The sequence below is a fragment of the Temnothorax nylanderi genome, unplaced genomic scaffold, assembly GCF_030848795.1.
Source record: "Temnothorax nylanderi isolate EJ_2023f unplaced genomic scaffold, tnyl_v1.0 TNYL_tig0814_pilon, whole genome shotgun sequence".
Classification (NCBI taxonomy): domain Eukaryota; kingdom Metazoa; phylum Arthropoda; class Insecta; order Hymenoptera; family Formicidae; genus Temnothorax; species Temnothorax nylanderi.
This window is the reverse complement of record NW_027249876.1, coordinates 41,229-58,938: the sequence shown is the minus strand read 5'-3', so window position 1 is coordinate 58,938 and position 17,710 is coordinate 41,229. Positions and strand designations below refer to the sequence as shown.

Below are 17,710 nucleotides of genomic sequence, written 5' to 3'. Positions count from 1 at the left end.
GTACGTCTTATCGCGACACGAGTTTTCCTAATAGACGGAGAGCTGGCTACATAAAAATGCAAGGTATAAGGTACATGAAATATTTATAGCTAGAGAGGTTCCATTAGCACTCCCGGACACTGAGTGACCAGTCTGCCTGCGCGCTTAGGAAGATTAAGGCGGGGGCGGACGGTCAAAAATGACAAATTTTACAAAGAAAAAAATGATAAAGCTCAGGGATAAAAATTATAGGAATGTTAAGTATTTGTTGCTACGAAACGCGGAAAATTATTGGCAGACGATTTCGTGGAAGAGAAAGCGCCGACAGACTGCAACAAAGCGGCGTTAACTTTTGTGAAAAAAAAAATGATAAGCTTCATGATTAAAAATTATTGGTAATAATTACTAAACTGTTAACAAAGCTATGTGCTAAATGGCAGACGAAAAAACTGAAGACAACATCGAGGCAGACTGTGATGAAGAGCGCGGTTTCGATCGCGCTTAACGAGTTAGTTCCGTACGATGCGTTACTACAATATGTTATTTTGTTAATTATATTATGTCGACAATAAGATAACAATTTCTATATTATATATATATAATAAGTGCTAAAAGATATGTTTAACATTAGAATAATTTTTTTATTAACAAAAAAATACTATAAAAAATTGTAGACTTATTCTATTTCGCTGTTTGCATCGGATTCATCGTACTGCATATCTTCTTCGCTTTCGCAATCGATATCATCCTCAGATTCGATTTCGTTGATATCTGCTGAAAAACGACATTAAAAATTAAAAATGACTATTAACAAATATGAGATTGAAAGCGTGTGCAAAGATTTGTACCTTCAGACTGTTCTTGATCAATAACAACGTCTTTAACACTAGATGGTATCTGAGGTCCATCGAACCATCGGAACTGGTATTTGGAGTTGATTATCACCCATCCGCAGTCTTCTGGTACCAAAAAAGTCGGAATTTTCTTGTGAGCGTGGCTCCATAATCTGGCGATATACATAGATCTTAAGAATTGCGGTCTTAATTCAGCTGCACAAGGAGGTATCGATGAAGCGTCAAAATTTTGTAGGTGACTTTTTTGGTACCAGAAGACTGCGGATGGGTGATAATCAACTCCAAATACCAGTTCCGATGGTTCGATGGACCTCAGATACCATCTAGTGTTAAAGACGTTGTTATTGATCAAGAACAGTCTAAAGGTACAAATCTTTGCACACGCTTTCAATCTCATATTCGTTAATAGTCATTTTTAATTTTTAATGTCGTTTTTCAGCAGATATCAACGAAATCGAATCTGAGGATGATATCGATTGCGAAAGCGAAGAAGATATGCAGTACGATGAATCCGATGCAAACAGCGAAATAGAATAAGTCTACAATTTTTTATAGTATTTTTTTGTTAATAAAAAAATTATTCTAATGTTAAACATATCTTTTAGCACTTATTATATATATATAATATAGAAATTGTTATCTTATTGTCGACATAATATAATTAACAAAATAACATATCGTAGTAACGCATCGTACGGAACTAACTCATCGTTAAGCGCGATCGAAACCGCGCTCTTCATCACAGTCTGCCTCGATGTTGTCTTCAGTTTTTTCGTCTGCCATTTAGCACATAGCTTCGTTAACAGTTTAGTAATTATTACCAATAATTTTTAATCATGAAGCTTATCATTTTTTTTTCACAAAAGTTAACGCCGCTTTGTTGCAGTCTGCCGGCGCTTTCTCTTCCACGAAATCGTCTGCCAATGATTTTCCGCGTTTCGTAGCAACAAATACTTAACATTCCTATAATTTTTATCCCTGAGCTTTATCATTTTTTTCTTTGTAAAATTTGTCATTTTTGACCGTCCGCCCCCGCCTTAATCTTCCTAAGCGCGCAGGCAGACTGGTCACTCAGTGTCCGGGAGTGCTAATGGAACCTCTAGGCCAGTCAGTAAAGACACTAAAATTCGAAAATTTAACTTTAATTACAAAAGTTTTCAAATTTTGATGGAATATTGGGTGAGTTGAAATAACAATAAATCTCATTTTGCAACCATCCCCGAAGTCCGGAACATGTTAAACATTGCAAAAAAATGTTAATTTATTATAACTTTGCGAAAAAAATTGCAAAAGTCCTGCAAACTTAAAGCAATGTCTATTGTAATATTTTCCACAATGTGTTAGATTTGCAACCTATTTCGAGACGCGCAACATTGAAATTTATTGTAAAATAACGTTTTTATTTATAACCTGGAGGAAAAAATTGCAAAAGTGCTGCAAACCGATAGAATAACTTTTACAATTGCCCCGAACAGTTGTGCCAATTTGCAACCTTCTATGTTGCACGCAATATATATTTTTTAAATCAATGATGGAACAATTGTTTATTTGGTTGTAATTTTGCCAAAAAAATTGCAAAAGTTTTGCAAATTGGTTGCAAACGTTGAGATTATTTTTCGTCACAAGCTGTTAAGTTTGCAACCTTCGGACAAGGTCCGCAACAGTGAAAAATTAGCAACAATTATTATTTTGCACTTTTTACAAGCGTGAAAAAATTGCAAAAATTTTGCAAATTTTACGGAGTGCTTCAAATGTCTTCCCTTATCCAAATATAAATTTGCAACCCTCTACTAGTTACGCAAATTATTGCAACTTATTAATGACTAATTTTGTGTTACAAAATTAATACAAAAGTGTTGCAAATCCAGGGAAACAAATTAAAAATACATTTACACATAATGTCGAATTTGCAACCTCCTACTTGTCACGCAAAATATTCAAATCATGCTCAATACTACGAGGCCCCGATGGTTGCTTCGCACCTGTGTATGAGGCTTTAGTTTTCTATGTTGTTGTGGTGCGTGACAATAGAAAAGTACGCGGACTTTTCTTATCATTTCTCCTATTTTAACGGTACACATTTTCGGCTTATTTTCTGACCTTTCTTGTTGTTTCTTATTCACGTAAGAAAACGTTACACGAGCAGCATCGTTTGACAGCAATCGTGCTTATAAATTAATTATGGAAAACGAAAATGTTTGTTTTATTTGCGGTAATGATTTACAAAGTGGAGCTATTGACGACGTTAAAGAAAAAGGTATCAGTTAAGCAAATAAAAATTTCTTAAATTTATAAGACATTACGAAATAATTTTAAGATTAAAATATACTAATGTACCTTCAAAAAATATTTTGCGTTAAATATATTTAAAAATCATTATAGGTATCAGTTCTTTAATTAATAGTAGTAAAAAAAGACAGGACGGGAAGGCAGCTATTATTGTCGGACTGAAAAATGTGAGAGTGCATCAGAAATTTAGAGAAATTTACCCTGAAAATGCGGAGATGAATGTTTCTGACAATCCTGGACCTTCTGCGGTAGTAAGAGACAAAAACTCTCATAACTATAGTGATTTTTATGTTATGCTCGAAATTTTATTTTAACTACAATAAAACAATTGCATAGTACTTTTAGTTACAGATTGTTGCATTTGGGAAAACTTAGAACTCGAGAGTGTCTTGTTCCCTTTTTCAATTCTGCAAAAATCGTAAAGTAGTTGTATTTTGAATAAAGAAATCATCATTTTCCTAACTCTTCAAAACTTTCTAAATGTAACAATCGTCGGAGTCAAAATATTGTATTCGATCTCCTTAACTCACATTCCATCAATAAATACTCAGTACATTAATACAATCATCGAAAAGTAAAGAAAAATATATTTGATTTGAATATTTTGCGTGACAGATAGAAGGTTGCAAATTCGACATTATGTGTAAATGTATTTTTAATTTGTTTCCCTGAATTTGCAACACTTTTGTATTAATTTTGTAACACAAAATTAGTCATTAATAAGTTGCAATAATTTGCGTAACTAGTAGAGGGTTGCAAATTTATATTCGGATAGGGGAAGACATTTGAAGCACTCCGTAAAATTTGCAAAACTTTTGCAATTTTTTTACGCTTGTAAAAAGTGCAAAATAATAATTGTTACTAATTTTTCAAGGTTGCGGATCTTGTCCGAGGTTGCAAACTTAACAGCTTGTGACGAAAAATAATCTCAACGTTTGCAACCAATTTGCAAAACTTTTGCAATTTTTTTGGCAAAATTACGACTGAATAAACAATTGTTCCATCATTGATTTAAAAAAAAATATGTTGCGTGTAACATAGAAGGTTGCAAATTGGTACAGCTGTTCGGGGCAGTTGTAAAAGTTATTCTATCGGTTTGCAGCACTTTTGCAATTTTTTCCTCCAAGTTACAAACAAAAACGTTATTTTATAAAAAATTTCAATTTTGCGCGCCTCGAAATAGGTTGCAAATCTAATACATTGCGGAAAATATTACAATAGACATTGCTTTAAGTTTGCAGGACTTTTGCAATTTTTTTCGCAAAGTTATAATAAATTAACGTTTTTTGCAATGTTTAGCATGTTCCGGACCTCGGAGATGGTTGCAAAATGACGTGGTTGAAGTTTGGAGCGATCTTTGAGCGAAAATTAAAAATAATTTTTTTCGAAATTTAACCGAAGTAAAAAAACAAAAATATGCAAAAAACAATAAAACTGGGTTAAAAGTGACAATATTAATATAAATAAACAAAGAAAATGCGAAAAATTACAAATATTAAAATCTCAAATTATTCAACAGAAATATCAGAGTTTTGTACCACGAATTTACACCACATTTAAAATTCCTGGAATGTTGCAAGTTAAGAAAAAAATACTTTATTAACAATTAGGCCCCGGAAGTCCTCCGTTAACCGCGAAGACTGAACGCGCGCAAACATTGTGACCATTTAAAATTCCTACCGACAATTCCGGTGATTTGTACCATCAAATGACGATATTTTTATACGTCGTTGAACGTTAGGAGTTGGAAAAAATTTTGTTTATTAAAAGCAAGGACCGGAAGTCCTCCGTACTCGCCAAAGTTTACGCGCGCACGCGCCTAAACACCGACAAAAATTTCTGCTGACGTCTCACAGTTTTGTACCACCAAAGGACAGTATGTTTGTACTTTTTCGTATGTGCCAGACTAGAAAAAAAATACTTTATTAACAATTAGGCCCCGGAAGCCCTCCGTTCACAGCGAAATCTGAACGCGCGCAAACATTGTCACCATTTAAAATTTCTACCGACAACTCCGATGATTTGTACCATCAAATGACGATATTTTTACACGTCGTTGAACGTTAGGAGTTGGAAAAAATTTTGTTTATTAAAAGCAAGGACCGGAAGTCCTCCGTACTCGCCAAAGTTTATGCGCGCACGCGCCTAAACACCGACAAAAATTTCTGCCGACGTCTCACCGGTTTGTACCACCAAAGGACAGCATGTTTGTACTTTTTCGTATGTGTCAGACTAGAAAAAAAATACTTTATTAACAATTAGGCCCCGGAAGCCCTCCGTTCACAGCGAAATCTGAACGCGCGCAAACATTGTCACCATTTAGAATTCCTACCGACAACTCCGGTGATTTGTACCATCAAATGACGATATTTTTATACGTCGTTGAACGTTAGGAGTTGGAAAAAATTTTGTTTATTAAAAGCAAGGACCGGAAGTCCTCCGTACTCGCCAAAGTTTATGCGCGCGCGCGCCTAAACACCGACAAAAATTTCTGCCGACGTCTCACCGTTTTGTACCATCAAAGGACAGTATGTTTGTACTTTCTCGTATGTGCCAGACTAGAAAAAAAAATACTTTATTAACAATAAGGTCCCGGAAGCCCTCCGTTCACAGCGAAATCTGAACGCGCGCAAACATTGTCACCATTTAAAATTTCTATCGACAACTCCGATGATTTGTACCATCAAATGACGATATTTTTATACGTCGTTGAACGTTAGGAGTTGGAAAAAATTTTGTTTATTAAAAGCAAGGACCGGAAGTCCTCCGTACTCGCCAAAGTTTATGCGCGCGCGCGCCTAAACACCGACAAAAATTTCTGCCGACGTCTCACCGTTTTGTACCATCAAAGGACAGTATGTTTGTACTTTCTCGTATGTGCCAGACTAGAAAAAAAATACTTTATTAACAATAAGGCCCCGGAAGCCCTCCGTTCACAGCGAAATCTGAACGCGCGCAAACATTGTCACCATTTAAAATTTCTACCGACAACTCCGATGATTTGTACCATCAAATGACGATATTTTTATACGTCGTTGAACGTTAGGAGTTGGAAAAAATTTTGTTTATTAAAAGCAAGGACCGGAAGTCCTCCGTACTCGCCAAAGTTTATGCGCGCGCGCGCCTAAACACCGACAAAAATTTCTGCCGACGTCTCACCGTTTTGTACCATCAAAGGACAGTATGTTTGTACTTTCTCGTATGTGCCAGACTAGAAAAAAAATACTTTATTAACAATTAGGCCCCGGAAGCCCTCCGTTCACAGCGAAATCTGAACGCGCGCAAACATTGTCACCATTTAGAATTCCTACCGACAACTCCGGTGATTTGTACCATCAAATGACGATATTTTTATACGTCGTTGAACGTTAGGAGTTGGAAAAAATTTGTTTATTAAAAGCAAGGACCGGAAGTCCTCCGTACTCGCCAAAGTTTATGCGCGCGCGCGCCTAAACACCGACACAAATTTCTGCCGACGTTCTCACCGTTTTGTACCACCAAAGGATAGTACGTTTGTACTTTCTTATGTGCCAGACTAGAAAAAAGAATATGTGACACTATGCAACAAGTAATTGATATCTTCTTAACACGTTTGCTACTATATATATATATATATATATATATATATATATATATATGTGTGTGTGTGTGCGTGCGTGTGTGTGCGTGTGTGTGTGTGTGTGTGTGTGTAACAGCTAAAATTTATCTTTCGATTTCCAACAATCTATATCTAATTTATATTATACAATTACATAGATGTAAGTACATTGGAATCTATGGAAAGAATTCCCCAAATAAGCTGTAGTAACGAACGTGTTGAGCAATAATTTGCATAGATGTAAGTACATTGGGATTTATGGTGAGAATTCCCCAAATAAGCCGTAGTAACGAACGTGTTGAGCAATAATTTGCATAGAAAAGTAATTGATTTGTTTTAATTTGAACAAAAATTAAAAATAAAATTAAAAATTTAATAAGATTCAAAGAAATAAAAATTCAAACAATATGTCAAGGAGCAATGAAAGCCACGCAATGCTTTCATTGCTCCTTGACATATTGTTTGAATGTTTTAATTTAGTTATCTTAGTTTTAAATAAAATGTTAAATTCGCTAAAATTTTACATTATTTACTTGTTTAGGCGTATATAGGACGAATAAAAATTGCAGGATATTTATTCATGATATTTGTTGTAAGTTATTCTTTATTCGTCATCCAGTTCTGATGCTTAATTTACATAAATTGCAGATGTATGTTACATTAGGATCTGCCCATTCTTCTATGCTTTTTTGTTTACCTGTTTTCCCAATGCATTGTGGGTGTGCCCAACGCCTACATAAATTGCACATTACTAGATCTCTTTTCTTAATATTAAAGCAAAACAGGCATCTCTCTTTCATGTCAGATGACGTATTTAACAAAGTTTCCGCAATTTCTTTTCGAACAATTGTCGGTTCTAACGATGTACCAAAATCTTGACCTTCGCCAATGCATTTTATGTAATGCAAAATGTACACTCCGCAGTTAGTTCCATCCCTAGCTTTTTGGAACGGACGATTGTTAAACATTTTCTTTCGCTTGAAGTTAATATTTTGGAGTGTGTTCAAGGAGGTTTTGGGACAAGCTTCTAAGAATCTCTTGAATGATTCTTCCGCTCTTTTGTCATCTTTACCATATTTATAAGGATCCAGTACGATAATGGTTCTTTCGTCAATGTCGATTACCAATAATCTCCAGTGCGATCGATATAGATATGGTAATAACATCTTCCCGTGAACTTTCTCTATTATATTATACATTAGCCAATTTTCATGTGGTTTCCTATCGCAATAATCGCCTAATATATAGGAAGTATGATCTGTTGGCACATATACAATATTTTTCCAGTGATTTATTTGGGAAACAACAAAGCAATCTATGATTGTTCCATCAATCCATCGTCCTGGATTCAACGTTCTGAACTGTTCTGAAAATAAATAAAATTCCTTATCCGATAGTATTGCCATACTCCTGTCTGCGAAATAACGACCAACAGTTATATTACATTCTGTGTCTTGCATATAATATTCGATGTCTGGAAATAAACCATTATTCAAAGCACGATTGTGCGTTGAGCTGCTACTTTGCTGCGTAAGAATTTGTCTATGTTCTTCTCCGACATCACATACAGGTGTATGAAACGTAGACTCACATTTTTTCGCTATTTGAGATAGTTGACGTCCTTCCATCAGACTATATTTTGCCTTTTTACGACGTTGCCACATCTCTCTCACAAACGGATTTAACGGACTTTCGGGATATAAACGTTTAATCTTCTTCTGGCGACTTTTAATCGGAACTTTTATCATTGCTTCGGCAATTAGGCTACATTTGTAGTTCTTCATTTTATTAATGAACCGACCAATCTTTAAATTTACTTGTCCTTGTAAAATTTCGTTCTTTACTACATTGAAGTAACTTTCTACATACGCATTACTTAATCTGGCGACGTTAGGTACAATTTGTGACAATAAAATACTCGACCACATTGGCACAAATGGCATCAGTTTGTACGTAACATACTCCGCAATTTCGGGATTGTAATATTTATTGGTGATGTCATCACTTCTTTGAATCCTCTCTTTTAAATGTACATATTTATAATTATATCTTCTAAAAAAGGGAGATGCGCTGAAGATTCTTCCTTCATTCTTCTCATTTATTAGTACATTTTCATGTTCAAAATCTTGATTTCCGGTTTCTTCTTCCTCTTCTCCGTCTTCTTCAAAATCTGTTTCGTTAAATACTCTACTTTTTGTACGAAGTTGATTTAGTCGTATTATACTTAACTGAGACTTTTCTTCCTTAGGTGTTAACAGGATTGTAATAAATTCTTCAAATATTTCATCCAAAAGTAAAAGTTGTGTGCTCATTAACATTACCGCTACGCACTCGCGTCTTACCTACCGAGTATTAGAGATATAAATCGGTAATGGTAACTGCAGCTGAAGACGCGACGAAAATTTGAAATACTACAGGAATACTCGTCAATTGTTTTTACTAGAAACTAACAGTGGAGGCCTTCCCGGTGGGCAGCCTGTGGATCGCGCAATCAGTTGTTTCTTCTACTGATGTGGTATTCTCGGTTGTGGCTCGTACATGTTTGCTTGAATAAATCTGAGACATAATTGATTTTTAAGGTCAATTATAAGGGATAAGCATTCACCATGCCTCAGGAATGGAAAATTTCGGAACATACGATCAGCGTTATTGCTAAAGCAATATGCCAAAGTGTATCATATACTTCAGATATCAAATTTTACGGAAGAGGCGAAGGATCTCTATGTTATATGGTAAAAGATTTTGTTTGTATGCGTATATAGATATCAGTCATTAGATACTCGATTGTATCACCGGTGTCAGATTTTCTTATGACGTATATATTTAATGAGCAACGTGTAATATATGTAATATGTGTGAAAAATATAAAATCTTATCCAAGCTATCTTTAAATGATTGAAATTCAAAGTCAATTGTATTAAATATTTTAAATAATTTATGAATGTTTCGTTTGCAGATTTCAAAAATATTAAAAAAGAAATGTGATAATAAAAATAAATTGCTATATGCACGTCTATGGGAAAAAAACGTGCACAACTTGCAAGACATCGTACGTAACACGTTGAAAGAAAAAATTAATGGAAGCATTTCGTGTAAACCAGAGGAGTCTGCAATGGTAACTTCAGCTGAAGTCGTGAACAGTGAAGATAATCCAGTAAAATCAAATAAAGAGGATGAAGATAATCCAGTTAAATCAAATAAAGAGGATGAAGATAATGCAGTTATATTAAATGAAGAGGATGAAGATAATGCAGTTATATTAAATGAAGAGGATGAAGATGGACAAAGCAGTAATATAAGCATTGAAATTATTGAAACGCCTAAGAGGTCAGGCATAACGAAGAAAAATGTACTGCTCTTTTCTGAAAACAATTCTGATAACGACGTGGATAGCGATACGTTTGAATCACCCAGTAGCGAAAGTGACGAATGTAATTCAAACGTTCTCTCTCCTGTAAAGTCACCATTGATAAAGCAAAAGTATTGTGTTGATCACGGTGAAATTGAAGTAAACACACGTGATTTAAAGCACGATGATTCTAGTATTAACAAAGAAAATGTACGTGCTGAAATATGCAAATTCATGTTGCATACGCTAAAATTTCCATGTCCCTTAGCATTTTTTGGTGGAATACGAAAAAATTTCGATTCCTACGTAACTTATGCGCGATGTCGGTATAACAGTCATCCTATATCGTTCAGATTTGCTCTTGTAAAACTAGATGAAGGGATATGTACATTTTTTATCTCCAGTACAAAATGCGAAGAAATAAAACATGAAGAACCAACAATTTTTTGTACTTTAAGAGGAAACGCCCGGAAGATTGTAAAGGAACAACTGCAGTACATTCCTCCAAGAACAATGCAGCGCGAAATTGCAAAGCAGACCAATCCGGAACTTGCTCAAGAGGGACACATGCAGGATTTGAGACTGTTATCCACATATCAAAAAGCCAAATCAGAACATAATTGCCGAAATGATTGTGTACTGAACTCAAGTGATTTGTCTGATTTATTTCAACAATGGGTAGAAGATTCGCGTTATAAGGATCCGTATATACGATATGTTGGTCTACCTTTATATGCTATTATGTTTTCACAGGAACAATTAGATATTATAGATATAGATATTAATATAAATGTTTTTATCCCAATGGATTTTGGAAATTTCTTTTGTATGTATGATGATACACGTTTCATGAAATGTGCGCAACATGTGTGCACGATTAAAAGTGTTTCTTCAATCGGAGTCCCTTTATCCAAACTGGAGTACACACGTTCCAAATATTCTATGATGTCACATCTATTCCATTCATTCATAAGGGAGTTTATTAATGCCCAACTCCAATCTACCACTACAACTTTAAAAAGTGGCCATTTCCTTCGGTTTACTTCGGCAAACTGTCGATACCTTTTTAATAATGTGCTTATCGATGGAATGTCATGCTCAGACGTAATCATTTCAGCAATAGGTATTATTGATTCACCCTTTTTCACAACTATGGCGTAATACATAATCCTTTTGCAATAAATATTATATGGTTTACGAACTACCGATCCCGTCGCGTCGAAATGAGCTACACTGTCATTAATATCTATAATATCTAATTGTTCCTGTGAAAACATAATAGCATATAAAGGTAGACCAACATATCGTATATACGGATCCTTATAACGCGAATCTTCTACCCATTGTTGAAATAAATCAGACAAATCACTTGAGTTCAGTACACAATCATTTCGGCAATTATGTTCTGATTTGGCTTTTTGATATGTGGATAACAGTCTCAAATCCTGCATGTGTCCCTCTTGAGCAAGTTCCGGATTGGTCTGCTTTGCAATTTCGCGCTGCATTGTTCTTGGAGGAATGTACTGCAGTTGTTCCTTTACAATCTTCCGGGCGTTTCCTCTTAAAGTACAAAAAATTGTTGGTTCTTCATGTTTTATTTCTTCGCATTTTGTACTGGAGATAAAAAATGTACATATCCCTTCATCTAGTTTTACAAGAGCAAATCTGAACGATATAGGATGACTGTTATACCGACATCGCGCATAAGTTACGTAGGAATCGAAATTTTTTCGTATTCCACCAAAAAATGCTAAGGGACATGGAAATTTTAGCGTATGCAACATGAATTTGCATATTTCAGCACGTACATTTTCTTTGTTAATACTAGAATCATCGTGCTTTAAATCACGTGTGTTTACTTCAATTTCACCGTGATCAACACAATACTTTTGCTTTATCAATGGTGACTTTACAGGAGAGAGAACGTTTGAATTACATTCGTCACTTTCGCTACTGGGTGATTCAAACGTATCGCTATCCACGTCGTTATCAGAATTGTTTTCAGAAAAGAGCAGTACATTTTTCTTCGTTATGCCTGACCTCTTAGGCGTTTCAATAATTTCAATGCTTATATTACTGCTTTGTCCATCTTCATCCTCTTCATTTAATATAACTGCATTATCTTCATCCTCTTCATTTAATATAACTGCATTATCTTCATCCTCTTTATTTGATTTAACTGGATTATCTTCATCCTCTTTATTTGATTTTACTGGATTATCTTCACTGTTCACGACTTCAGCTGAAGTTACCATTGCAGACTCCTCTGGTTTACACGAAATGCTTCCATTAATTTTTTCTTTCAACGTGTTACGTACGATGTCTTGCAAGTTGTGCACGTTTTTTTCCCATAGACGTGCATATAGCAATTTATTTTTATTATCACATTTCTTTTTTAATATTTTTGAAATCTGCAAACGAAACATTCATAAATTATTTAAAATATTTAATACAATTGACTTTGAATTTCAATCATTTAAAGATAGCTTGGATAAGATTTTATATTTTTCACACATATTACATATATTACACGTTGCTCATTAAATATATACGTCATAAGAAAATCTGACACCGGTGATACAATCGAGTATCTAATGACTGATATCTATATACGCATACAAACAAAATCTTTTACCATATAACATAGAGATCCTTCGCCTCTTCCGTAAAATTTGATATCTGAAGTATATGATACACTTTGGCATATTGCTTTAGCAATAACGCTGATCGTATGTTCCGAAATTTTCCATTCCTGAGGCATGGTGAATGCTTATCCCTTATAATTGACCTTAAAAATCAATTATGTCTCAGATTTATTCAAGCAAACATGTACGAGCCACAACCGAGAATACCACATCAGTAGAAGAAACAACTGATTGCGCGATCCACAGGCTGCCCACCGGGAAGGCCTCCACTGTTAGTTTCTAGTAAAAACAATTGACGAGTATTCCTGTAGTATTTCAAATTTTCGTCGCGTCTTCAGCTGCAGTTACCATTACCGATTTATATCTCTAATACTCGGTAGGTAAGACGCGAGTGCGTAGCGGTAATGTTAATGAGCACACAACTTTTACTTTTGGATGAAATATTTGAAGAATTTATTACAATCCTGTTAACACCTAAGGAAGAAAAGTCTCAGTTAAGTATAATACGACTAAATCAACTTCGTACAAAAAGTAGAGTATTTAACGAAACAGATTTTGAAGAAGACGGAGAAGAGGAAGAAGAAACCGGAAATCAAGATTTTGAACATGAAAATGTACTAATAAATGAGAAGAATGAAGGAAGAATCTTCAGCGCATCTCCCTTTTTTAGAAGATATAATTATAAATATGTACATTTAAAAGAGAGGATTCAAAGAAGTGATGACATCACCAATAAATATTACAATCCCGAAATTGCGGAGTATGTTACGTACAAACTGATGCCATTTGTGCCAATGTGGTCGAGTATTTTATTGTCACAAATTGTACCTAACGTCGCCAGATTAAGTAATGCGTATGTAGAAAGTTACTTCAATGTAGTAAAGAACGAAATTTTACAAGGACAAGTAAATTTAAAGATTGGTCGGTTCATTAATAAAATGAAGAACTACAAATGTAGCCTAATTGCCGAAGCAATGATAAAAGTTCCGATTAAAAGTCGCCAGAAGAAGATTAAACGTTTATATCCCGAAAGTCCGTTAAATCCGTTTGTGAGAGAGATGTGGCAACGTCGTAAAAAGGCAAAATATAGTCTGATGGAAGGACGTCAACTATCTCAAATAGCGAAAAAATGTGAGTCTACGTTTCATACACCTGTATGTGATGTCGGAGAAGAACATAGACAAATTCTTACGCAGCAAAGTAGCAGCTCAACGCACAATCGTGCTTTGAATAATGGTTTATTTCCAGACATCGAATATTATATGCAAGACACAGAATGTAATATAACTGTTGGTCGTTATTTCGCAGACAGGAGTATGGCAATACTATCGGATAAGGAATTTTATTTATTTTCAGAACAGTTCAGAACGTTGAATCCAGGACGATGGATTGATGGAACAATCATAGATTGCTTTGTTGTTTCCCAAATAAATCACTGGAAAAATATTGTATATGTGCCAACAGATCATACTTCCTATATATTAGGCGATTATTGCGATAGGAAACCACATGAAAATTGGCTAATGTATAATATAATAGAGAAAGTTCACGGGAAGATGTTATTACCATATCTATATCGATCGCACTGGAGATTATTGGTAATCGACATTGACGAAAGAACCATTATCGTACTGGATCCTTATAAATATGGTAAAGATGACAAAAGAGCGGAAGAATCATTCAAGAGATTCTTAGAAGCTTGTCCCAAAACCTCCTTGAACACACTCCAAAATATTAACTTCAAGCGAAAGAAAATGTTTAACAATCGTCCGTTCCAAAAAGCTAGGGATGGAACTAACTGCGGAGTGTACATTTTGCATTACATAAAATGCATTGGCGAAGGTCAAGATTTTGGTACATCGTTAGAACCGACAATTGTTCGAAAAGAAATTGCGGAAACTTTGTTAAATACGTCATCTGACATGAAAGAGAGATGCCTGTTTTGCTTTAATATTAAGAAAAGAGATCTAGTAATGTGCAATTTATGTAGGCGTTGGGCACACCCACAATGCATTGGGAAAACAGGTAAACAAAAAAGCATAGAAGAATGGGCAGATCCTAATGTAACATACATCTGCAATTTATGTAAATTAAGCATCAGAACTGGATGACGAATAAAGAATAACTTACAACAAATATCATGAATAAATATCCTGCAATTTTTATTCGTCCTATATACGCCTAAACAAGTAAATAATGTAAAATTTTAGCGAATTTAACATTTTATTTAAAACTAAGATAACTAAATTAAAACATTCAAACAATATGTCAAGGAGCAATGAAAGCATTGCGTGGCTTTCATTGCTCCTTGACATATTGTTTGAATTTTTATTTCTTTGAATCTTATTAAATTTTTAATTTTATTTTTAATTTTTGTTCAAATTAAAACAAATCAATTACTTTTCTATGCAAATTATTGCTCAACACGTTCGTTACTACGGCTTATTTGGGGAATTCTCACCATAAATCCCAATGTACTTACATCTATGCAAATTATTGCTCAACACGTTCGTTACTACAGCTTATTTGGGGAATTCTTTCCATAGATTCCAATGTACTTACATCTATGTAATTGTATAATATAAATTAGATATAGATTGTTGGAAATCGAAAGATAAATTTTAGCTGTTACACACACACACACACACACACACGCACACACACGCACGCACACACACACACATATATATATATATATATATATATATATATATATATATATAGTAGCAAACGTGTTAAGAAGATATCAATTACTTGTTGCATAGTGTCACATATTCTTTTTTCTAGTCTGGCACATAAGAAAGTACAAACGTACTATCCTTTGGTGGTACAAAACGGTGAGAACGTCGGCAGAAATTTGTGTCGGTGTTTAGGCGCGCGCGCGCATAAACTTTGGCGAGTACGGAGGACTTCCGGTCCTTGCTTTTAATAAACAAATTTTTTCCAACTCCTAACGTTCAACGACGTATAAAAATATCGTCATTTGATGGTACAAATCACCGGAGTTGTCGGTAGGAATTCTAAATGGTGAAAATGTTTGCGCGCGTTCAGATTTCGCTGTGAACGGAGGGCTTCCGGGGCCTAATTGTTAATAAAGTATTTTTTTTCTAGTCTGGCACATACGAGAAAGTACAAACATACTGTCCTTTGATGGTACAAAACGGTGAGACGTCGGCAGAAATTTTTGTCGGTGTTTAGGCGCGCGCGCGCATAAACTTTGGCGAGTACGGAGGACTTCCGGTCCTTGCTTTTAATAAACAAAATTTTTTCCAACTCCTAACGTTCAACGACGTATAAAAATATCGTCATTTGATGGTACAAATCATCGGAGTTGTCGGTAGAAATTTTAAATGGTGACAATGTTTGCGCGCGTTCAGATTTCGCTGTGAACGGAGGGCTTCCGGGGCCTTATTGTTAATAAAGTATTTTTTTTCTAGTCTGGCACATACGAGAAAGTACAAACATACTGTCCTTTGATGGTACAAAACGGTGAGACGTCGGCAGAAATTTTTGTCGGTGTTTAGGCCCGCGCGCGCATAAACTTTGGCGAGTACGGAGGACTTCCGGTCCTTGCTTTTAATAAACAAAATTTTTTCCAACTCCTAACAGTTCAACGACGTATAAAAATATCGTCATTTGATGGTACAAATCATCGGAGTTGTCGGTAGAAATTTTAAATGGTGACAATGTTTGCGCGCGTTCAGATTTCGCTGTGAACGGAGGGCTTCCGGGACCTTATTGTTAATAAAGTATTTTTTTTTCTAGTCTGGCACATACGAGAAAGTACAAACATACTGTCCTTTGATGGTACAAAACGGTGAGACGTCGGCAGAAATTTTTGTCGGTGTTTAGGCGCGCGCGCGCATAAACTTTGGCGAGTACGGAGGACTTCCGGTCCTTGCTTTTAATAAACAAAATTTTTTCCAACTCCTAACGTTCAACGACGTATAAAAATATCGTCATTTGATGGTACAAATCACCGGAGTTGTCGGTAGGAATTCTAAATGGTGACAATGTTTGCGCGCGTTCAGATTTCGCTGTGAACGGAGGGCTTCCGGGGCCTAATTGTTAATAAAGTATTTTTTTTCTAGTCTGACACATACGAAAAAGTACAAACATGCTGTCCTTTGGTGGTACAAAACGGTGAGACGTCGGCAGAAATTTTGTCGGTGTTTAGGCGCGTGCGCGCATAAACTTTGGCGAGTACGGAGGACTTCCGGTCCTTGCTTTTAATAAACAAAATTTTTTCCAACTCCTAACGTTCAACGACGTGTAAAAATATCGTCATTTGATGGTACAAATCATCGGAGTTGTCGGTAGAAATTTTAAATGGTGACAATGTTTGCGCGCGTTCAGATTTCGCTGTGAACGGAGGGCTTCCGGGGCCTAATTGTTAATAAAGTATTTTTTTTCTAGTCTGGCACATACGAAAAAGTACAAACATACTGTCCTTTGGTGGTACAAAACGGTGAGACGTCAGCAGAAATTTTTGTCGGTGTTTAGGCGCGTGCGCGCATAAACTTTGGCGAGTACGGAGGACTTCCGGTCCTTGCTTTTAATAAACAAAATTTTTTCCAACTCCTAACGTTCAACGACGTATAAAAATATCGTCATTTGATGGTACAAATCATCGGAGTTGTCGGTAGAAATTTTAAATGGTGACAATGTTTGCGCGCGTTCAGATTTCGCTGTGAACGGAGGGCTTCCGGGGCCTTATTGTTAATAAAGTATTTTTTTTCTAGTCTGGCACATACGAGAAAGTACAAACATACTGTCCTTTGATGGTACAAAACGGTGAGACGTCGGCAGAAATTTTTGTCGGTGTTTAGGCGCGCGCGCGCATAAACTTTGGCGAGTACGGAGGACTTCCGGTCCTTGCTTTTAATAAACAAAATTTTTTCCAACTCCTAACGTTCAACGACGTATAAAAATATCGTCATTTGATGGTACAAATCATCGGAGTTGTCGGTAGAAATTTTAAATGGTGACAATGTTT

General features: G+C 35.5%; 1 protein-coding gene across 1 annotated transcript; it reads right to left on the bottom strand.

Annotated features, from left to right (window-relative positions):
• Positions 1 to 599: 599 nt before the first annotated feature.
• Positions 600 to 1,230, bottom strand: LOC139785492 (uncharacterized). The gene is made up of 2 exons (XM_071724644.1): positions 828 to 1,230; positions 600 to 753 (listed from the first exon to the last, which is right to left on the bottom strand). The coding sequence occupies exons 1-2, from the start codon at positions 1,228 to 1,230 to the stop codon at positions 656 to 658; spliced, it is 501 nt and encodes a 166-aa protein (XP_071580745.1). The 3' UTR covers positions 600 to 655.
• Positions 1,231 to 17,710: the final 16,480 nt, after the last annotated feature.

Bases quoted from the DNA above. Each gene is read 5' to 3' on its own strand.
- LOC139785492 (XM_071724644.1), bottom strand. From the start codon at position 1,230: ATGAGATTGAAAGCGTGTGCAAAGATTTGTACCTTTAGACTGTTCTTG. The intron at 754-827 runs GTACAAATCTTT...GTCGTTTTTCAG, and splicing joins TGATCAAGAACAGTCTGAAG to CAGATATCAACGAAATCGAA.